Source organism: Podarcis muralis, chromosome 13, assembly GCF_964188315.1.
Source record: "Podarcis muralis chromosome 13, rPodMur119.hap1.1, whole genome shotgun sequence".
NCBI lineage: Eukaryota > Metazoa > Chordata > Lepidosauria > Squamata > Lacertidae > Podarcis > Podarcis muralis.
Window position 1 is genome coordinate 25,858,505 of NC_135667.1, and position 17,023 is coordinate 25,875,527.

At 42.8% G+C, this 17,023-nt stretch overlaps 2 protein-coding genes across 2 annotated transcripts; one reads left to right on the forward strand and one right to left on the reverse strand.

Moving 5' to 3' along the window:
• Nucleotides 1-968: 968 nt before the first annotated feature.
• Nucleotides 969-1,916, reverse strand: LOC114582918 (olfactory receptor 5B21-like). Its single transcript, XM_028704263.2, has one exon. The coding sequence runs from the start codon at nucleotides 1,914-1,916 to the stop codon at nucleotides 969-971; it is 948 nt and encodes a 315-aa protein (XP_028560096.2).
• A 13,065-nt stretch (nucleotides 1,917-14,981) lies between these two features.
• LOC114582917 (olfactory receptor 12D1-like) lies at nucleotides 14,982-15,935 on the forward strand. Its single transcript, XM_028704262.2, has one exon. The coding sequence runs from the start codon at nucleotides 14,982-14,984 to the stop codon at nucleotides 15,933-15,935; it is 954 nt and encodes a 317-aa protein (XP_028560095.2).
• Nucleotides 15,936-17,023: the final 1,088 nt, after the last annotated feature.

A 17,023-nucleotide genomic window follows, 5' to 3' on the forward strand; every position in this document is an offset into this window, starting at 1 on the left:
TATTACAACGTAGTTCTGAAACTCAATAGCTCCTAGAACAGAGAATATTTATTGATGGCAAGCAATGTGTGCTAAAAAAGGAAGGGGGGCCTGCCAAATCAATAGATTCAGTAAAGGGTTAGAATTTGAGCAAACTCATAAATACAAGAATTTTGCAAGGGCTGGAAAGAACACCAGTTAGCTTCCTCATGAGTAGAGTTGCCACCTTTGTTCTGGCAAAATACAGACCAGGATTGGGTAGTGATTTCCCCACCCACCCACCCACCCGATGCTGGAATGACTTCAAAGCAATCCATTACAATGACATACATGGTTTACCGTGTTTTATTCAATGGAAAAACATAGCAAAAGCACTGTTTACAAGTATAAGAAAAATATTGCATATTGCATGTATAGCTTGGCTTGTAATGCTAGCTGGTTTGACACAAACCAGGATGAAACATCACAATGACGATGTATATCCCAATTCAGTGGAAACTATCAGGAAATGTTCCAACAATGATATTGAAAGGAAACAAAAGCAAAAAACCTATTTGTTTTGGCTGAAGGTTTTAGTCAGAATGTCACTTTGTGTTGAGTCAATAATCTCTCCCTCTCTCTCCTTGGCCCACCATGAGGATATTTTGTCAATCCTTGCCACATTAAACAAATAATTCAGTGGAAATTGACACAGGACAGATGAAAGTTGACTGAAATTAGATCATCACTTTTTATCAGTTCCTCAGAGCACCAGTTCTGAATATCAGCACAACCATTCCCCATCGCAGAGAAGATCCTCTCCATGCCCCCTAGAATACTCAGAATGTCAGAAACAGCATAGTAGGTAGATCAGATGTCTTAAAATACAACCACCCATCTTGCACCCACTCCTTTTCTCTTGGCTGGGAGCAGAGCAAGTATGAGCTCCTCTGCGGGAGCCTGCCCATTCACAAGGTCATTTTAAGGCATATTTTGGCTAATAGTGCAAATTATGTCAAAACCCTGCATTTGCTTATGATTCTCCTTAAAGCTTCTTTCACCTCTTTGTTCCTCAGGCTGTAGATAAGGGGATTGATTAGAGGGGTTAAGACTGTGTAGAAGACTGAAAAGATTTTGTCCACTTCCCACAGAGCTTCCTTTTTTGGGAGCACATATACAAATATTAATGATCCATAAAATATAGAAACCACAATAAGGTGGGAAGAACAGGTTGAAAATGCCTTTTTCCTCCCTGTTGAAGATGGGATCCGTAAGATGGTGGCTATTATACACACATAAGACATCAGCGTTAGGAGACAAGACGGAATAGCATCTATGACTGAGACTATGAGACCCACCAGTGCCACCATAGTGGTGTCACTGCAAGAGAGATTAATCACTGGTGCCAATTCACAAAAGAAATGATCAATTTCACTGGGACCACAGTAATATAGTTGTGACATTAAACTTACTACTATTGTCATAACTGTAATCCCACATAGCCAGGACCCAGCCGACAAGAGAAAGCAGAGTTTCCCATCCATAAGAGTGGCATAGTGGAGGGGCTTACATATGGCTAAATAGCGATCGTAGGACATGGCAGCCAACAGGTAGCATTCAGCAATTGCTAGGGTCCCAAACCAAAAAAACTGTGCAAAGCAGCCACCAATAGATATAGTTCTATCCCCTGTCAGGAAGCTGGCTAACATCCTGGGGAGGACAGTTGAAGTGTAGCAGGTCTCCAAGCAGGACAAGTTTCCAAGGAAGTAGTACATAGGAGTATGAAGGTGATGATCAGAGATTACCAGAGTGATGATTATGATGTTTCCAACCACAGTCACAGTGTAGATGAATACAAACACCATGAAGAATGGAATTTGTAGTTTAGGGTCATTTCCAAATCCCAGAAGGGTAAATGTGGTTATTGGTGTTCCATTGCCTTTGTCAAAATTCTCCATAGCTTTGGAATTGAAATTAAAATGCTTAATTTCTAGTATCTTTAAGTGTAAATTGCCAACGTTCAAGTATTACTAGAATTTTTTTTATCACTTCAGATATGCAAGTATTTCTCCTATGGTTAGTCTTGATGCAGTGGTATATCATTATGAGCAATGAATCATGGATATAGTTTGGACCGGAGAATCAGCTGAAGATTTTGACTTAGTTGTGAAGCTCCTTATTTCACCTTTAGCAACTTGTTAGCAGCATTTCCCATATCAGAGAATATTTTTTGATGGCAGGCTATATATACTAAATAAACAACATACTTTATATTTAGAAGATGAAACAATATCATAAAAATATTGTGCTGCAAATTTTTATGTGTGATCTAGCTCTCTGACTCCAAGCAGGACTATGCCGCATACGAACTCTTCTGCATTCACTGCAATGGAAAGAACAGTTGTCAGTGTGCCACCCATTATATTCATAGCATTGGATACAGAGTAATTTAGCTGCATTAGACTCCCTTTGTCATAAAGGAGCGATTTCGGTCAAAGCTAGCATGTTCCATTGATTTTAGTCGGGCTAAAATTCAACCAAAATAACTTGTATCTCCCTGAGGCTTCATTCACATACACTTTTAACCATATGGAGGAGCTTCTATGTGATATGCTCCTAGGTTGCAGAACATGGGTGAGCAAATGGTAATGGTTTCTGTTTCCACATTATTTAGTAATTCATCAATATTAAATTCACCTGCCAAGCAGTAGAAAATTTCAGTCAACCTGACTTTTGCATGAATTCATTTCATTGCTGGTACTGAAAATAGCTTAGAATTGCTATTCTACTTTATGTGCATGGTGGCTGGTAAATTTTGGGGCTCTATTGAAAACAATCAGTAGATCTTAAAAGCCTGGCATCTGCCCACCCTTTGTGGAAAGTACTGATTACAAGGGTCTTTCCTCCTAACTGGCACCCTCGATCTCAACAGATTTAGAAATTTGTAGGGAAGGTGTATGTTATGGACCTGATGTGCATGTTCTTACAGTTCTTTCAACCACTTTGCACCCTACATGGAAGCAGAAGAACATCAGATCCTGCAGATGTTTTGAGCTGAGCAATCTATCATTTAGAAGTGATAGATAAGTAATTGCATGGAGAACAAATGTAAGAAGTCTAAAAATTATAGCATATTGAATTAAACTAAATAAAATTGGCCTTCTGCAGTGGATCCCTGAATGATCACTGGTCCTCCAAAACATTTCTAGTTCATTTATCAATGTCCAATATAGTTCTCATGAAAATATTGTGCAATGTGACATTTGAGACCAATTTGGGTGTTTCTCTAAAGGAGAAATGTCTGAAGAATTTCAAGCAAAATCTAAGAAACAACAACCCAGAAACAAAATCTCTATGACATGTAATGTGAAAATGTGAGATCCATGAGAGTGTCATTAAGAAAATACAACTGGTGTACTAATGTTCTATGGGCTACACCTCAACACAGGCATGGTTAAGCTCACTGAAATCAGTGTTCATCTCTGTGTTGTCAAAGGTAGAAACCATACACCAACTTTCTTGAGAGTGTCATTCAACTTAATGAGACTTAGTTCTGAGTAGGCATGTATAGGTCTCTATTGTAAATCTTTAGCAAATAATGGAAACAATGGCTAGGTTTTTGCATCACAGAGGAAAGACAATTGGAACACTGACAGAAAGACACAGAGAGATATAGAAGATCTCCCCTTTGAGTCATTTGCTTTTCTAGCATTGTTCTGTAAGGAATGTCAAATCTTAAGTCATCTAGTGAAAAACAGAGATAGGATCTGAGAATAAAAAAGCTACCTTTCCTCTTGACCATCAGATGGAACGAAGGCAGAAAAATTTAATGATTCATTTCCTCAGCTGTGATGACCACATTACGCTTTTCTTGCATGTCTTACATGACTGCATCTCACGCTAACATGTTTTGCATGAAGAGGGATTAAAAGGTGGGGAATGGGCACAAGGGATTTAAATGAAAAACAACCTCTTGAGTTTTCAAGAACTGTGATTAAATTGCTCTTCTGGGGGGAAAGTACACATTCCCTTTGTAAACAGATGATGCAACTCTAATTATGACTGTGCCAGTGGGTTCTGTGAAAGTGTGGCAATGAGACAGGAATCATAAATCCTCATAACTTTATGTGCATGGAGGGCTAAACCAAATTAGATCCATCATAGTTTGATGAATATTTGGTGTCAAGTGATGGCATGGAACATCTATTGGACAGCACTGTGGCCAAGTTGGAGTCTGTGGTTTGTAAGAAGTCTATCACAGTCAGCCAAGGGGAATCCTCATCCCCATCCTCATTTAAAGTATATAAATTGTGCAATTTTAGAGTTCTAAAACCAGTAACTCAAATAGTAAAATGCAAACATCCATAAATATAACATAACATCAAACTACAAAACAGTTGAGATAGGCAGCTCAGGCAGAGAGATCAAAAAGCTGGCAAAATGCCAATAGACATGGAGTGTCCCATATTTCAGCAGGAAGGGCATGCCATAACATTTCAATGACTTCATAGAAATGTTGAAGAGTATTGAGGGAAGAATAGTGCCTTGCAGCACCTCACTGTCAATCTGCTGATTGGAGGTACCTGCAAACACATTTTTGGCCCAATGGTTTCTTTAGTTTCCCCAGATCTGGCATCATGATATCATATTTGCCAAGCCATGGAAGTTGGAATGGTGGGCCAAATGAAGAGGTATTTTGGGGCTGGAGGTTCTTCAACTCATGTTATAAAGAAAACACTTGAAGGAAACTGACCACATCCTCAAAGATGCCATCTAGTATAGAGGTGGGGAACCTTTTTCCAGTCCATGGGCCACATTCCCTTTTAAGCCCTTCATGACCACAATACATTAGGGACCACCTCTCTCCATATGAAACTTTCCAGACCCTGAAAGGGGAGAGTTAGCAGACAGGAGACAGGAGAGGTGGCAGGGTGAAGGGTATTTAGACTCATTTTAAAAAAATTCAAAACTTTACTTGCAGAACTTTCCTCAAAGCAGAACAAAAACCAGTAAATGATACATCCAAACAGTTCCATAAGACATAGGCTCAGCATCTTAGAAATAAATAAAATAAAATAAAATAAAAACATTAGAGCTGACAAGCATAGCTCTCTCTTATAGAGGCTACATTAGCCCCTAAGTCTGTTGAGTTCCTGGAAGACACCTCACTCTCACAGAGCCTGAGAACAATGTCTCAGCTGCCACCCTACCAAGGTGGTGAATTTGCAATTAATTTGCAATCTAGGGTTAGTCACTCACATGATTGCTGCTGGAGAACAACAGTTAATTATGAACCTATCAAGGAGCTCAGAGAGCTCTTTTTGCTGTTCTTATAGCTTCAATGGAATCTTCCAGTGAAATCCTTTCAGTAATACACATCACCGTTCTTCATTTCAGTGCCAATTAAACAATTATACTTAACAAAGAGTCAACAGGACTGTAGATAAAAGGCATTTGCCCAGGAAGGAAGGCATGAAACCAGGACTGAGGTGGAATTTTTATTAATTCAAGACATCAAGCCATTTGCAACCAGTGCAACTTTAACCTTTTTCTGCTTCCAGCAGTCCTTTCTAACTTGGTGGAAGAGGAGGGATAGACTCCGTCTGTCTCATCTCATGAGTGACATCAGATGGCCACAGGCCCAGGACAAAGCACTTGACTGGTGCGGTAATGACAGACTGGAAACTAAATAAGAGGGTTCAAAATGTATTTCATACAGAATGTGAAATATATTACCGTAGTTTCACCTTCAACCATGATTAGAGAGTAAATTTATGAAGAAAATATCCTAAATTTAGATCACACCAGTTTGCATAAAAATTGCCCATTAGAGTTATATTCCGGCCTTACCATTATAAAATATAACATTTTGGGGAAATGATACAGGCAAGTGATCAGGAATGTTTCAGATGAAAATGACATAGCTCCATTTGTTCCCAGTATAACTCTATAGCAATTAATAATGCAAAAAAGTCATGTGGTTTCATTTCATCTCCTTAATCAGGCCTTCATATTATTATAAAACATGTGTGTTGGGGTGGGGAGTCCTGATCCAAACATTGAACCAAGGGGTGTGACCTGATGGCACTCAGTTCTATTTCTCCATGCTCTTTGAATCAGAAGAATTGTAGGATTGTAGAGTTGGAAGAGACTTCAAGGGTCATTACTGCAACCCACTGCAATGTAGGAATCTCAGCTAAATCATTCTTGGCAGATGGCCTCCCACCTCTGCTTAAAAATCTCCAATGAAAGACAGTCCACCACCTTCTTAGGGAGTTTGTTCCACTGTCAAACAGCTCTTACCACCAGAAAGTTCTTCCTGGTGTTTAGTTGGAATCTCCTTTCTTGTAACTAGAAGCCATTGGTCTGGGTCCTAACCTCTGAAGCAGAAGAAAACAAGCTTGCTCCATCTTCTATCTTCTCTGTGCTTCTTAAATTGTGGCACCCAGAACTGGATACAGTTCTCCAGATGTGGTCTGACCAAGCAGAAGAGAGTGGTACTACTACTTCCCTTGATTGGGACACTATACTCCTGTTGATTCAGCCTAGAATAGCATTAGGGTTTGTTGCTGCTACATTATACTATTGACTCATGTTAAGCTTGTGGTCTATTAAGACCCCTAGACTCCTAGGTCCTGGCAATCCAGGTGTCCCACATCTTATATTTGTGAAGCTAGTTTTTCCTGCCTAAGTATAGAACCTTACATTTGTTCCTGTTGAAATTCATTTTGTTAGTTTGGGGGCAGTTCTCCAATTCTCCAAAATATTATCATTATTATCAACATTAGCATTATCATAATTGCTGGTGAGTGTTTGGTGCTGTACAAATGCTGAAAATGTCATAGTAAGGCTTCATGGCAGGGGCACACATTCTGTGGTTGACCTCAGTTACCAATATGTCTTGGGCCGGCGCTGCTACCTGCCTATTTCAACTTTGCAATTCTGGATGGCATCCCCTTGGGGATCATTTTGGATCACTGAGTTTGTGGCATGATACTAATGAGGTGTCACAGGAAAGGTCTTCGTATTGCCTATAGTGTCACTATGTATGAATATGCATCCAAAACAGAGAGAATAAAGTTCAAGATGTGATGATGAGTCAGCCACTGCCCATCATGACAGAATATCAGAATCTTTTTTTTTTAAAAAAAGTTAGTTCATCCAAAAGTTAGTTCTCATGGGTGTATGGCATTCTTTTTATTACTCATCCCCCAAATGCTACAAAGAGAACCCATGGAACAAGAACCAAAGGGAGAGCCAAAGGAAACAACATCCACAGCACTTTCATAATATAACACTTGGCCAAAGCTACACTGTGCCATGGAAATCTTACCTGAAGTATATTGCTCCTTATTCTCCTCATTCATAATAATAATAATAATAATAATAATAATAATAATAATAATAATAATTTTAGCTGCTCAGGGCGGCTAACACCAAATATAAATTACAATAAAACATAATAGAAAACAACAACAAGTAAGTAAAATACGGCTTAAAATACAGATTAAAATGCAGCCTCATTTTAGTAAAAGGTAAAGGGACCCCTGACCATTAGGTCCAGTCGTGACCGACTCTGGGGTTGCGGCGCTCATCTCGCTCTATGGGCTGAGGGAGCCAGTGTTTGTCCGCAGACAGCTTCCGGGTCATGTGGTCAGCATGACTAAGCTGCTTCTGGCGAACCAGAGCAGTGCACGGAAACGCCGTTTACCTTCCCACCAGAGCGGTTCCTATTTATCTACTTACACTTTGACGTGCTTTCGAACTGCTAGGTTGGCAGGAGCTGGGACCGAGCAACGGGAGCTCACCCCGTCGCGGGGATTTGAACTGCCGACCTTCTGATCGGCAAGTCCTCGGCTCTGTGGTTTAACCCACAGCACCACCTGCGTCCCCTGCTCATTTTAGTAGTAGCCCATAAATCAAGACCATAAAGAGAGGAAACATCAGATATTCACCCGAGCCTGCTATCCACATGGGCCAGCAAAAAAGCCAAGGGAAAATTTATATACCAAATCCCATATAAGGGGTCAGAGTGAGTCTAAGCCAAAGGCCAGGCCAAAAGTTGTTTGGAGGAAGCCCATGACTCCCAACTGAGTCAATGTGGATGTTTAATGGAAATACATTTAAAGTGTTGTATTTTAAAAAATAAAATACATTATACGCCTTCATTACACACCTTTAGGCACCAGGCAAGAGCATTCCTTTTTAACCAGGCCTTTGGTTGATCTTATTGACACCCAACACCCTTTTAGAATGTGGCTTTTTTTTGGGGGGGGAGGGTTATTGGGTTAAAGCTCATAATAATAATAATAATAATAATAATAATAATAATAATAATAATAATAATAAATTTTATTTATATCCCGCCCTCCCCAGCCGAAGCCGGGCTCAGGGCGGCTAACAACACTAAAACAGTACAACATTATAAATACATTCTAAAAATTAATTAAAATACAAATTGATGGCAACCATAGACTAAAGCTTTGTAGAGATTGCCAAAGGAGGGAGTCAGGCTGCGCCCTGACCAAAGGCCTGGTGGAACAGCTCTGTCTTGCAGGCCCTCCGGAAAGATGTCAAGTCCTGCAGGGCCCTTGTCTCTTGCGACAGAGCGTTCCACCAGGTTGGAGCCGCAACCGAAAAAGCTCTGGCTCTAGTTGAGGCCAGCCTAACCTCTCTGTGGCCTGGGACCTTCAAGATGTTTTTATTTGAAGACCGTAAGTTCCTCTGTGGGGCATACCAGGAGAGGCGGTCCCGTAGGTACGAGGGTCCTAGGCCGTATAGGGCTTTAAAGGTTAAAACCAGCACCTTAAACCTGATCCTGTACTCCACCGGGAGCCAGTGCAGCTGGTATAGCACCGGATGAATGTGATCTCGCAGCGAAGACCCCGTAAGGAGTCTCGCTGCAGCATTCTGCACCCGCTGGAGTTTCTGAGTCAGTCTCAAGGGCAGCCCCACGTAGAGCGAGTTACAATAATCCAGTCTGGAGGTGACCGTCGCGTGGATCACAGTGGCTAGGTCAGGGCGAGAGAGGTAAGGAGCCAACTGCTTAGCTTGGCGGAGATGAAAAAATGCCGCCTTTGTTATAGCTGCAATCTGCGCCTCCATGGAGAGGGAGGTATCGAAGATTACACCCAAACTCTTAACGGACGGTGCTGGCACTAATTGCACCCCCTCAAGAGAAGGGAGTTGCCCCCTCAATCTCATATCGTCCCGTCCCAGCCAGAGGACCTCTGTCTTCGAAGGATTTAACTTCAACCGGCTCCCACGTAACCGTCCAGCCACAGCTTCCAAGCATCTGATCAGTGTGTCTGGGGCCGAGTGAGGATGGCCATCCATCAACAGATAGAGTTGGGTGTCATCAGCATACTGATGGCAGCCCAGCCCAAAACTCCGGACAAGCTGGGCAAGGGGGCGCATAAAGATGTTAAAAAGCATCGGGGAGAGAATCGCACCCTGAGGCACTCCACACACCAAGGAGTGGCGGGATGACAATTCCCCCCCAAGCGCCACCCTCTGTCCCCGACCAGAGAGAAACGAGCGCAGCCATTGAAGGGCTGTGCCCTGGATCCCCACGTCGGCAAGGCGGTGGTCCAGGAGTTCGTGATCGACCATGTCGAAGGCTGCTGACAGGTCTAGAAGAATCAGCAGCCCCGACCCGCCTCGATCCAGCTGCCTACGGAGATCATCTGTTAAGGCGACCAGAGCAGTCTCGGTCCCATGACCAGCGCAGAAGCCGGACTGGAATGGATCCAGAGCCGATGTTTCATCCAGAAACCTACCAAGCTGTTCCGCAACCGCTCTCTCAATCACCTTACCCAGGAATGGAAGATTCGAAACCGGGCGGTAATTGGATAGATCTAGGGATCTAATGATGTTTTCTTTAAAAGCGGGCACACCACTGCCTCCTTCAGTTCCCCTGGGAATGTCCCGGTGCCAAGGGACAAATTGATGATATCCCCCAGGGGGGCCCGCACCTCGTCTGGACACGCTCTAATCAGCCAGGACGGGCACGGGTCGAGAGGACAAGTGGTGGGCTTTCCAGCTCGGAGGAGTCTGTCCACATCGGCTGGGGATATCCGGTCAAAGTGGTCCAATACTGGACCCGAGGACAGTCGAGGGGCCTCCAGTTCCTTTATTGTATCGAAATTGGCGGGGAGGTCATGGCGGAGCAACAGGACCTTCTCCGCAAAAAAGCTCGCAAATGCCTCACAGCTGTGTGTCCAATTGTTATTTAAATTTGGCTGTCCTTCGAGGGACGTTAAAGACCGAATTATACTAAATAATTGCGCCGGGCGAGAGCTAGCGGATGCAGTGGAGGCCGAGAAGTAGGACTTCTTAGCGGCCTTCACTGCCATCTCATAGGTTTTCATAAAAACTCTATAGGATGTTCTTGAAGCTCCGTCACGGGCACCCCGCCATACTCGCTCTAGCCGTCTGAGGTCCCGCTTCATTTTCCGGAGCTCCTCGGTAAACCAGGGAGCCCGGTTTCTGCGGGGTCGCAGAGGGCGCTTAGGTGCGATCTCATTGATGGCTGCCAGGAGCTGGGTATTCCAGCCCTCAACAAGCTCAGTCAATGAGTCACCAGGGGGAGCAAGGTCCCGCAAGGCTTGACGGAATCTATCAGGGTCCATCAGCCTCCGCGGGCGAGCCCAAATCGGCTCGCCACCCAAGCAGGGTGGGGGTGGAACGTCAATCCTGGCTTTCAGAGCGTAGTGATCAGACCATGGCACCTTCATCGAAGGAAACATGATCACATCTTGGTTTGATTTTATATGTTGTGATCTTGTGAATCGCCCTGAGACCTCCAGGTATAGGGCAGTGTAAAAGTTGAAATAATAATAACCGCTCTCCACATCAAATGGGGGGAGGAGCCTTTTGTGTGGTCACACACAGCCCCCCCTCCCGGTCCCATGCGGCTCCTGGCAGTGCAGCCTGGCTCCCCCCCCCGACTGGACACCTGGAGGTAGCTGCCTACCTCTGCCAGTTACCCAATCCCAGCTGGGGAGGCGTTGCCAGGAGAGAGTTGGTCAGGTAAAGGGAGGGATCAACCTGCCCACACAACAGTGGGTGGAACTTACCCGGGAATTCTCGGTTGGCTTCAGAGCTTCTCCCACCCTGCCCTCCCTCAGTTAAGCCTTCTTTTGCAGGTTAACCTCTTCTTCACAGGTACACGGGCACTGCTACGTTATGGTCACTGTTGAAGGGCCGGAAAGGAATTTTCCTGCATTGGCAGGTTTTGCCTTCCCTGTAGCAAAATGTCACAACTTTGGCAGTTTCAGGCCTTGGGTGGAATCTTGTAGTCTATCTTCCCTAAGTGTGTGTGTGTGTGTGTGTGTGTGTGTGTGAAGCAGTGACCCACGCCCCCCCCTGCAGCGGTGATCCCAGGGTTCCCCGTTAAAGGGGTTGTTTTGAGGGGAGGCATTGGCCATATGCTAATAGGTTGTCATTGTTCTCCCCTGCGATGGCAGTGAAATGGGGGGCGGGCTCTCTGCTTGAACAGAAGTTCTCCAGAGCCAGCCCAATCCCCACACATTCTGAATAACCCTGATGCTCTCCAGATCCCCTGCCGGGGACTGGGAGGGATAAGTACCCAATGCCTAAGCCAAGGTCTCCCTACATCTGAAGCTTTAATAAAGATTTGGCCAAATTTTAATCCCATAACACGTTTTCTTGAGTCATTATTCCACTCGGGTGTCGCCTGGGGTTGGGAGGTCTCCACCTGTCTGTGCAATAGTAATAATAATAATAATAATAATAATAATAATAATAATGTACAGTTTATTTATCATTTCTTCCTCTGCCACAACCATAAACTATCTCAGGGAGTGCAAGATTCACATCAAAATTGTTTGACAGAAGAATTTGATTATTGAAGTATATACACTTTTTTGTTCCTCTTAGGTCTGAGTACAATAATGTAGCATTTTGGGGGAAAGATAAAAACCAGCAAAGCAGAGCTAGAAGCCAAAATGACAAAAATTTCCACAGCTACTATAAATTTCCTCTTGCTGCTCAAATATGTAGGCACAAAAGACATCCAAACACAGCAAAATATCAGCATGCTGAAGGTTATGAATTTGGTGTCGTTAAAACCATCAGGCAATTTCCTGGCCAGGAAAGCAACTGTGAAGCTGACAATGGCCAGAAAACCCATGTAGCCTAGTACAATGTAGAAAATGGATACAGATCCTTCATTACATACAAGCATGATTTGACCATGCATGGATGTCTTGTCCACATCTGGAAATGAAGGATATATTCCAAGCCAGACGCAACTAATGCCAACCTGAACAAGGGAACAGAAGACACCAATGAGTTTGCCAGTCTTTTTCCTAACCATTTCCGCATATGATTCCCTGGATTTCTAGCCATATGAAGATGAAGATCAGAATAAGTGATTCTTATTTCTCCAGTCCTGGTGTCTGTCAGGCAAACCTGATTAAACCAAGCTCTTGTGAGATTTTAAGAAATGGGTGAAAGAGGAGAAGGGTTATCTAAAAACTGTGGCAGGAAGCTTACAGTGGCCCGGTTTAGCAACTATCCTTGTTGAACTCACCAGCTAAGTTTGCTATTACAGGGAGTTGGGCTACAGGTGTGTGTTTGTGTGTGTGTGTGTGTGTGAGAGAGAGAGAGAGAGAGAGCGCGCACAGTGTGGAAGAATGAGTGAGATATATTTTTTGAGTCTTTTGTGGTCTAGTGGTCCCCCAACTGAAGGAAACCAAAATCCTATAGCGTTATCTCCAAAACCTTTGAGATTTCAAATAAATACAATGAAATCTGAATATCATATCCCCTATGGGATTGTTGATTGCTTATTCACCTGCTAGCTTCAGTCTTCAAAATTACACTCCATTTTGCCTTCCCACCACGGGAATATTTGTTGTGTTATTGTATCATCCTTGCTGTCTCAAGTGGTTCGTGGTTTCATTGTAATCAGTGACTGGATAAAGTATTTACTTCCACAGTGATATATAGAGTCAATATGATTACAGGAGGGTGTTTATTCTTCAGGTGAATCTTGATGCTACACTGCAGTATTTGGGAATTTCTCTTGCTCTTCTAATTTTGCACTTAGCAAGTCTTTATCCCTTTCTTTACTTCCCAGTTTTTCACCATCAAAGAGAGGAGAAACTGAGCCTCACAGGTACATAATGGGGAATAACTTTGTATGGGAAAGAGAAGAAGTTCTCTTGCAGTTAAGCTCACTTTCACAAGTTATGGTGGTGGTCACCAACTTGGATCGCTTTAATAGAGGATAAGAAAAAAATCATGGTGAATAATGGCTACTAGCCACAATGCCTATGTTCTACCTCCACTGCTGGTGGTGGTATGTCTCTAAATGCCAGTTGTTTGGAATCACAAGTGAGGAGAGAGCTGTTATATGGTCCTGCTTGTGGGCTTTCTGTATGCATCTGGTTGGCCTCTATTAGAAAAAGCTGCTAAACTAGATGACTTTTTGTCTGATGTTGGATTAGATGGTTTTGTCTGATGTTGGATTAGAAGTATTCTCCTGTCACATCCTTATGGTCCAGGGAGGAGAAGGAGATCCAGGAAGGAGATTCAGGAAATCTGGAATAGATAGGGTAGTCTCCCACCCCATCCATCTGATCCAGAATGCTTGATGGGCCTTTGGTCTGATCCAGTAAGGCTCATCTTATGTTCTTAATAGACTTTCTGTTAAGGATGACCACCAACACCACAATCTAGCATTTAAGCCTGCAGAGGTGAGCTAACAATTCTTATTAAAGATTCCCCCCCCCCCTAAAAATCACTTGAATTTTTGTTGTTGCTGTTGTTGAGCACCTCTAGTGCTGTTTCAGTCCTCACCTGGAGAATACTGCGCAAAATAGTTGCCCTTCCCATTTTACATTACAAATATTTTAATATCGTTACACAAGTCAAAGCCTTTGCCACCTCCTACTCCTTCCATTCTGTCTTAGTTCATTGCTTCCTTTATCCACAGATATGATAAGAGAAAATTCTGCCTCAGTGCTTTCATTTTGGCAAACACATATTTACAGCATCTATTCTCTGGCCTGTGAAGATTTCTTGCATTTGTTGGCCACAAATGAAAGGGAGGGTTGTTAGATTTATGTGCTCCACTTTCTCCCACACGAACTCTATGAAATAGGCTAGGCTTGCCCAATGGCCATTGTGTCAACTTCATAGCTATCACAGTAGGGAACATGTCTGGCCTTGTAGTATCTGAGACCAACATTTTTTACTAGGGCTATCTGAAACATTCTGAGATTTTGTTTCCAACCCCTTAACACAAATCAGCTGTTTTGCCACAGGATGTGTGTTTGTGTGTGTGTGTGTGTGTGTGTGTGTGAGAGAGAGAGAGAGAGAGAGAGAGAGAGAGAGAGAGAGAGAATCATCTAGTCCCACCCTCTGCAATGCAGGAATATGCAGCTCTCTCATGCAGGGATTAAACCTGCAACCTTGGCATTATCAGCACCAGGCTCTAACCTACTGAGCTATATGTTTTCTTAGAACTGGGACAACATTTAAAGGACGTTCTTTTTTGACCAATCATTGGTCAAAGGTTTTGAATGCAGATGGTTTATGCAGCTTCCTACAACCTTTCCTGCCAAGCCTTTGTAAGGTAAGTGCCACCCCCCTCCTGAAATTTATGGAGAAATATATTTTCCCCAAGAAAGCAGCACAAAATCCAACCCCACCCCACCCTATTATGATTGAAGGGCATATTTTCAGGAAATTGGGATGGGGAAGAAATTCAGAGCACCAAAACTATTTGATTTTTTTCTGGAACTTTTCTGCCAACTGTTTAACCATATTTATGGCAGGATGCAGACACCCGTTGAAGTGTTTTCAGCAATATTTCATAGTGGAGAGTGTGGACTCCCAAGAGGGTTGTTAGTATGAGCATAGGTGTTGCAATTCTCTCTGAAATGTAAGGAATCACATATTTCTTAGTCTTCTTTAGATATATATTTTCCATATATAATCATGACATTCTAAAATAATTCTTTTATCTGCTTTTTCTAAAAATCCCAGCAACAATGGAGAATCAGACACAGAGCACTCACTTCATACTCATGGGCTTAACAGACCAACAGGAAGTTCAAATGGTCTTGTTTGTTTTCTTCTTCCTCCTCTATCTAGTAACTGTGTTGGGCAACAGTACTATTGTGTGTGTGGTGGTGACTGAGACCAAACTCCACACACCTATGTATTTTTTCCTCGGTAACCTTTCTTGCTTGGACATTTGCTACTCTACAGTCATCCTTCCCAAGATGCTATCTGGATTCCTGTTGGCTCATCGAAGAATCTCCTTTGTTGGATGCATCACCCAGCTTCATTTCTTCCATTTCCTAGGAAGCAGTGAGGCTCTTCTTCTAGCTGTCATGGCTTATGATCGCTATGTGGCCATATGCAATCCATTGCACTATCCAGTCATTATGTGCAGACGTGTGTGTATTCTACTGGCCGCCACCACTTGGACTATAGGGTTCTTTCATGCCCTGATGCACACAGTTATGACATCCCAACTTCATTTCTGTGGCCCCAATATCATCAAGCATTTCTTTTGTGATATCAAGCCACTACTGAGACTGGCATGCAGTAGCACACAACTCAATCTTAGTCTCCTCAATGTAGTCACGGGCTCAATTGTCATGATCCCTTTCTTCTTGACACTCCTTTCCTACCTCTATATCATCATCTTCCTGTTACTGAAGGTCAAGTCACACAGAGGGAGATGGAAGGCCTTTTCCACCTGCAGCAGTCACCTCACAGTTGTAGGTTTGCTCTATGTGCCAGTTTTGTTCAATTACCTCCCTCCAACATCAGGAGACTTACCTCAGAGAGACATGATAGCCACCCTCATGTACAGTGTAGTTACATCTTTCTTAAACCCTTTGATCTATACCCTGAGGAACCAGGATATGAAGTCAGCTCTGAGGAAAAGCCTGGGGAGATTGCTGATCACTGTGAGGATACAGATATTGATGTGAAATCTATTTCTCAGTTTGTAACACTGTCAGCTGAAATAGGATTGAACAATCTGATAAATGATGCAGGCATGTAATGAGAAAATAGGGTTTTGTTTCTGGTATTGAGAAGTGCATGGTGGAGGAAAGAGATAAAGAGAAATACAAGCCCAGACCCTGCTCGCATTATCTAGGGCATTCCACTTTATATTTGCCCTTATTACATTAGATGATGACATATCTGGCAACCTAATCCACCATGTATTTTCTTGGGAGTTCTGCCTGTCCAGTGTGTTTCCCTGTGCGGAAAACACTGCTTTTCCCTCTGCGCAATCTTCTGGGAAAAACTTCACCTAAGGCAGAGTAGCAGGGTAGCAGCGGTTGCCTTCGTGTGTAAGAAGAAGGAAAAGAGAGTCCAAACACTGTACTTCTATTCTACAGCGTTTATTTACAAGCAAAGCAGCAAACTCCATCAGAGCTAGAACACATAAACTAAAATACACAGACATGCCTGACTTCCATAGAAGTCCCTCCCAGGCACAGGGCATACCAGAGGTTAACCCATTAACCACCATACTCCACATATTTTATTTTATGTATTTTATTTCTTTGTTTATAAAACAATCTGACCTACCTTTGAGTTATGTGGCCCCTCCATAATTTGGGCCCCAAGCTGCTCTGTATATATTGAGTCTCTGTCCCATATTCTCTATAACAGGGGATCCAAAAATAGCTATAAAATTCCAAATTTTGGAAATTTGTAGAGACAGGAGCTCCTGCAAAGTGGCTTAAGCCTGCCAAACTGCACACAAATAAGCCCAGATGTTTTTTTCTTCGGGTATATAGCACTGCCTGGCTGTGGTTTTGTTGTTGTTAAGGCAGAGAAACCTGATTTTTTTTCCAGCAGCAGCAATTGGAAAAGTGTTCTTTTAAAATAATGATAATGATAATAAAAATTAATCCAGACATGTTTAGTGTTACAGAGGCAACATTCAACATTTGGATAGCCTCACTTCTTGCAAAACATGTGGACTTAAGGAAACAGAAATATAGGGAAACATAGAGTTAGATAGTCAGAAAATTTACAGTGAAAAAGAAATAGAAATTGTTTT

What these genes read in the sequence shown, in the direction of transcription:
- LOC114582917 (XM_028704262.2), top strand. Translation starts at nt 14,982, where the DNA reads ATGGAGAATCAGACACAGAGCACTCACTTCATACTCATGGGCTTAACA.
- LOC114582918 (XM_028704263.2), bottom strand. Translation starts at nt 1,916, where the DNA reads ATGGAGAATTTTGACAAAGGCAATGGAACACCAATAACCACATTTACC.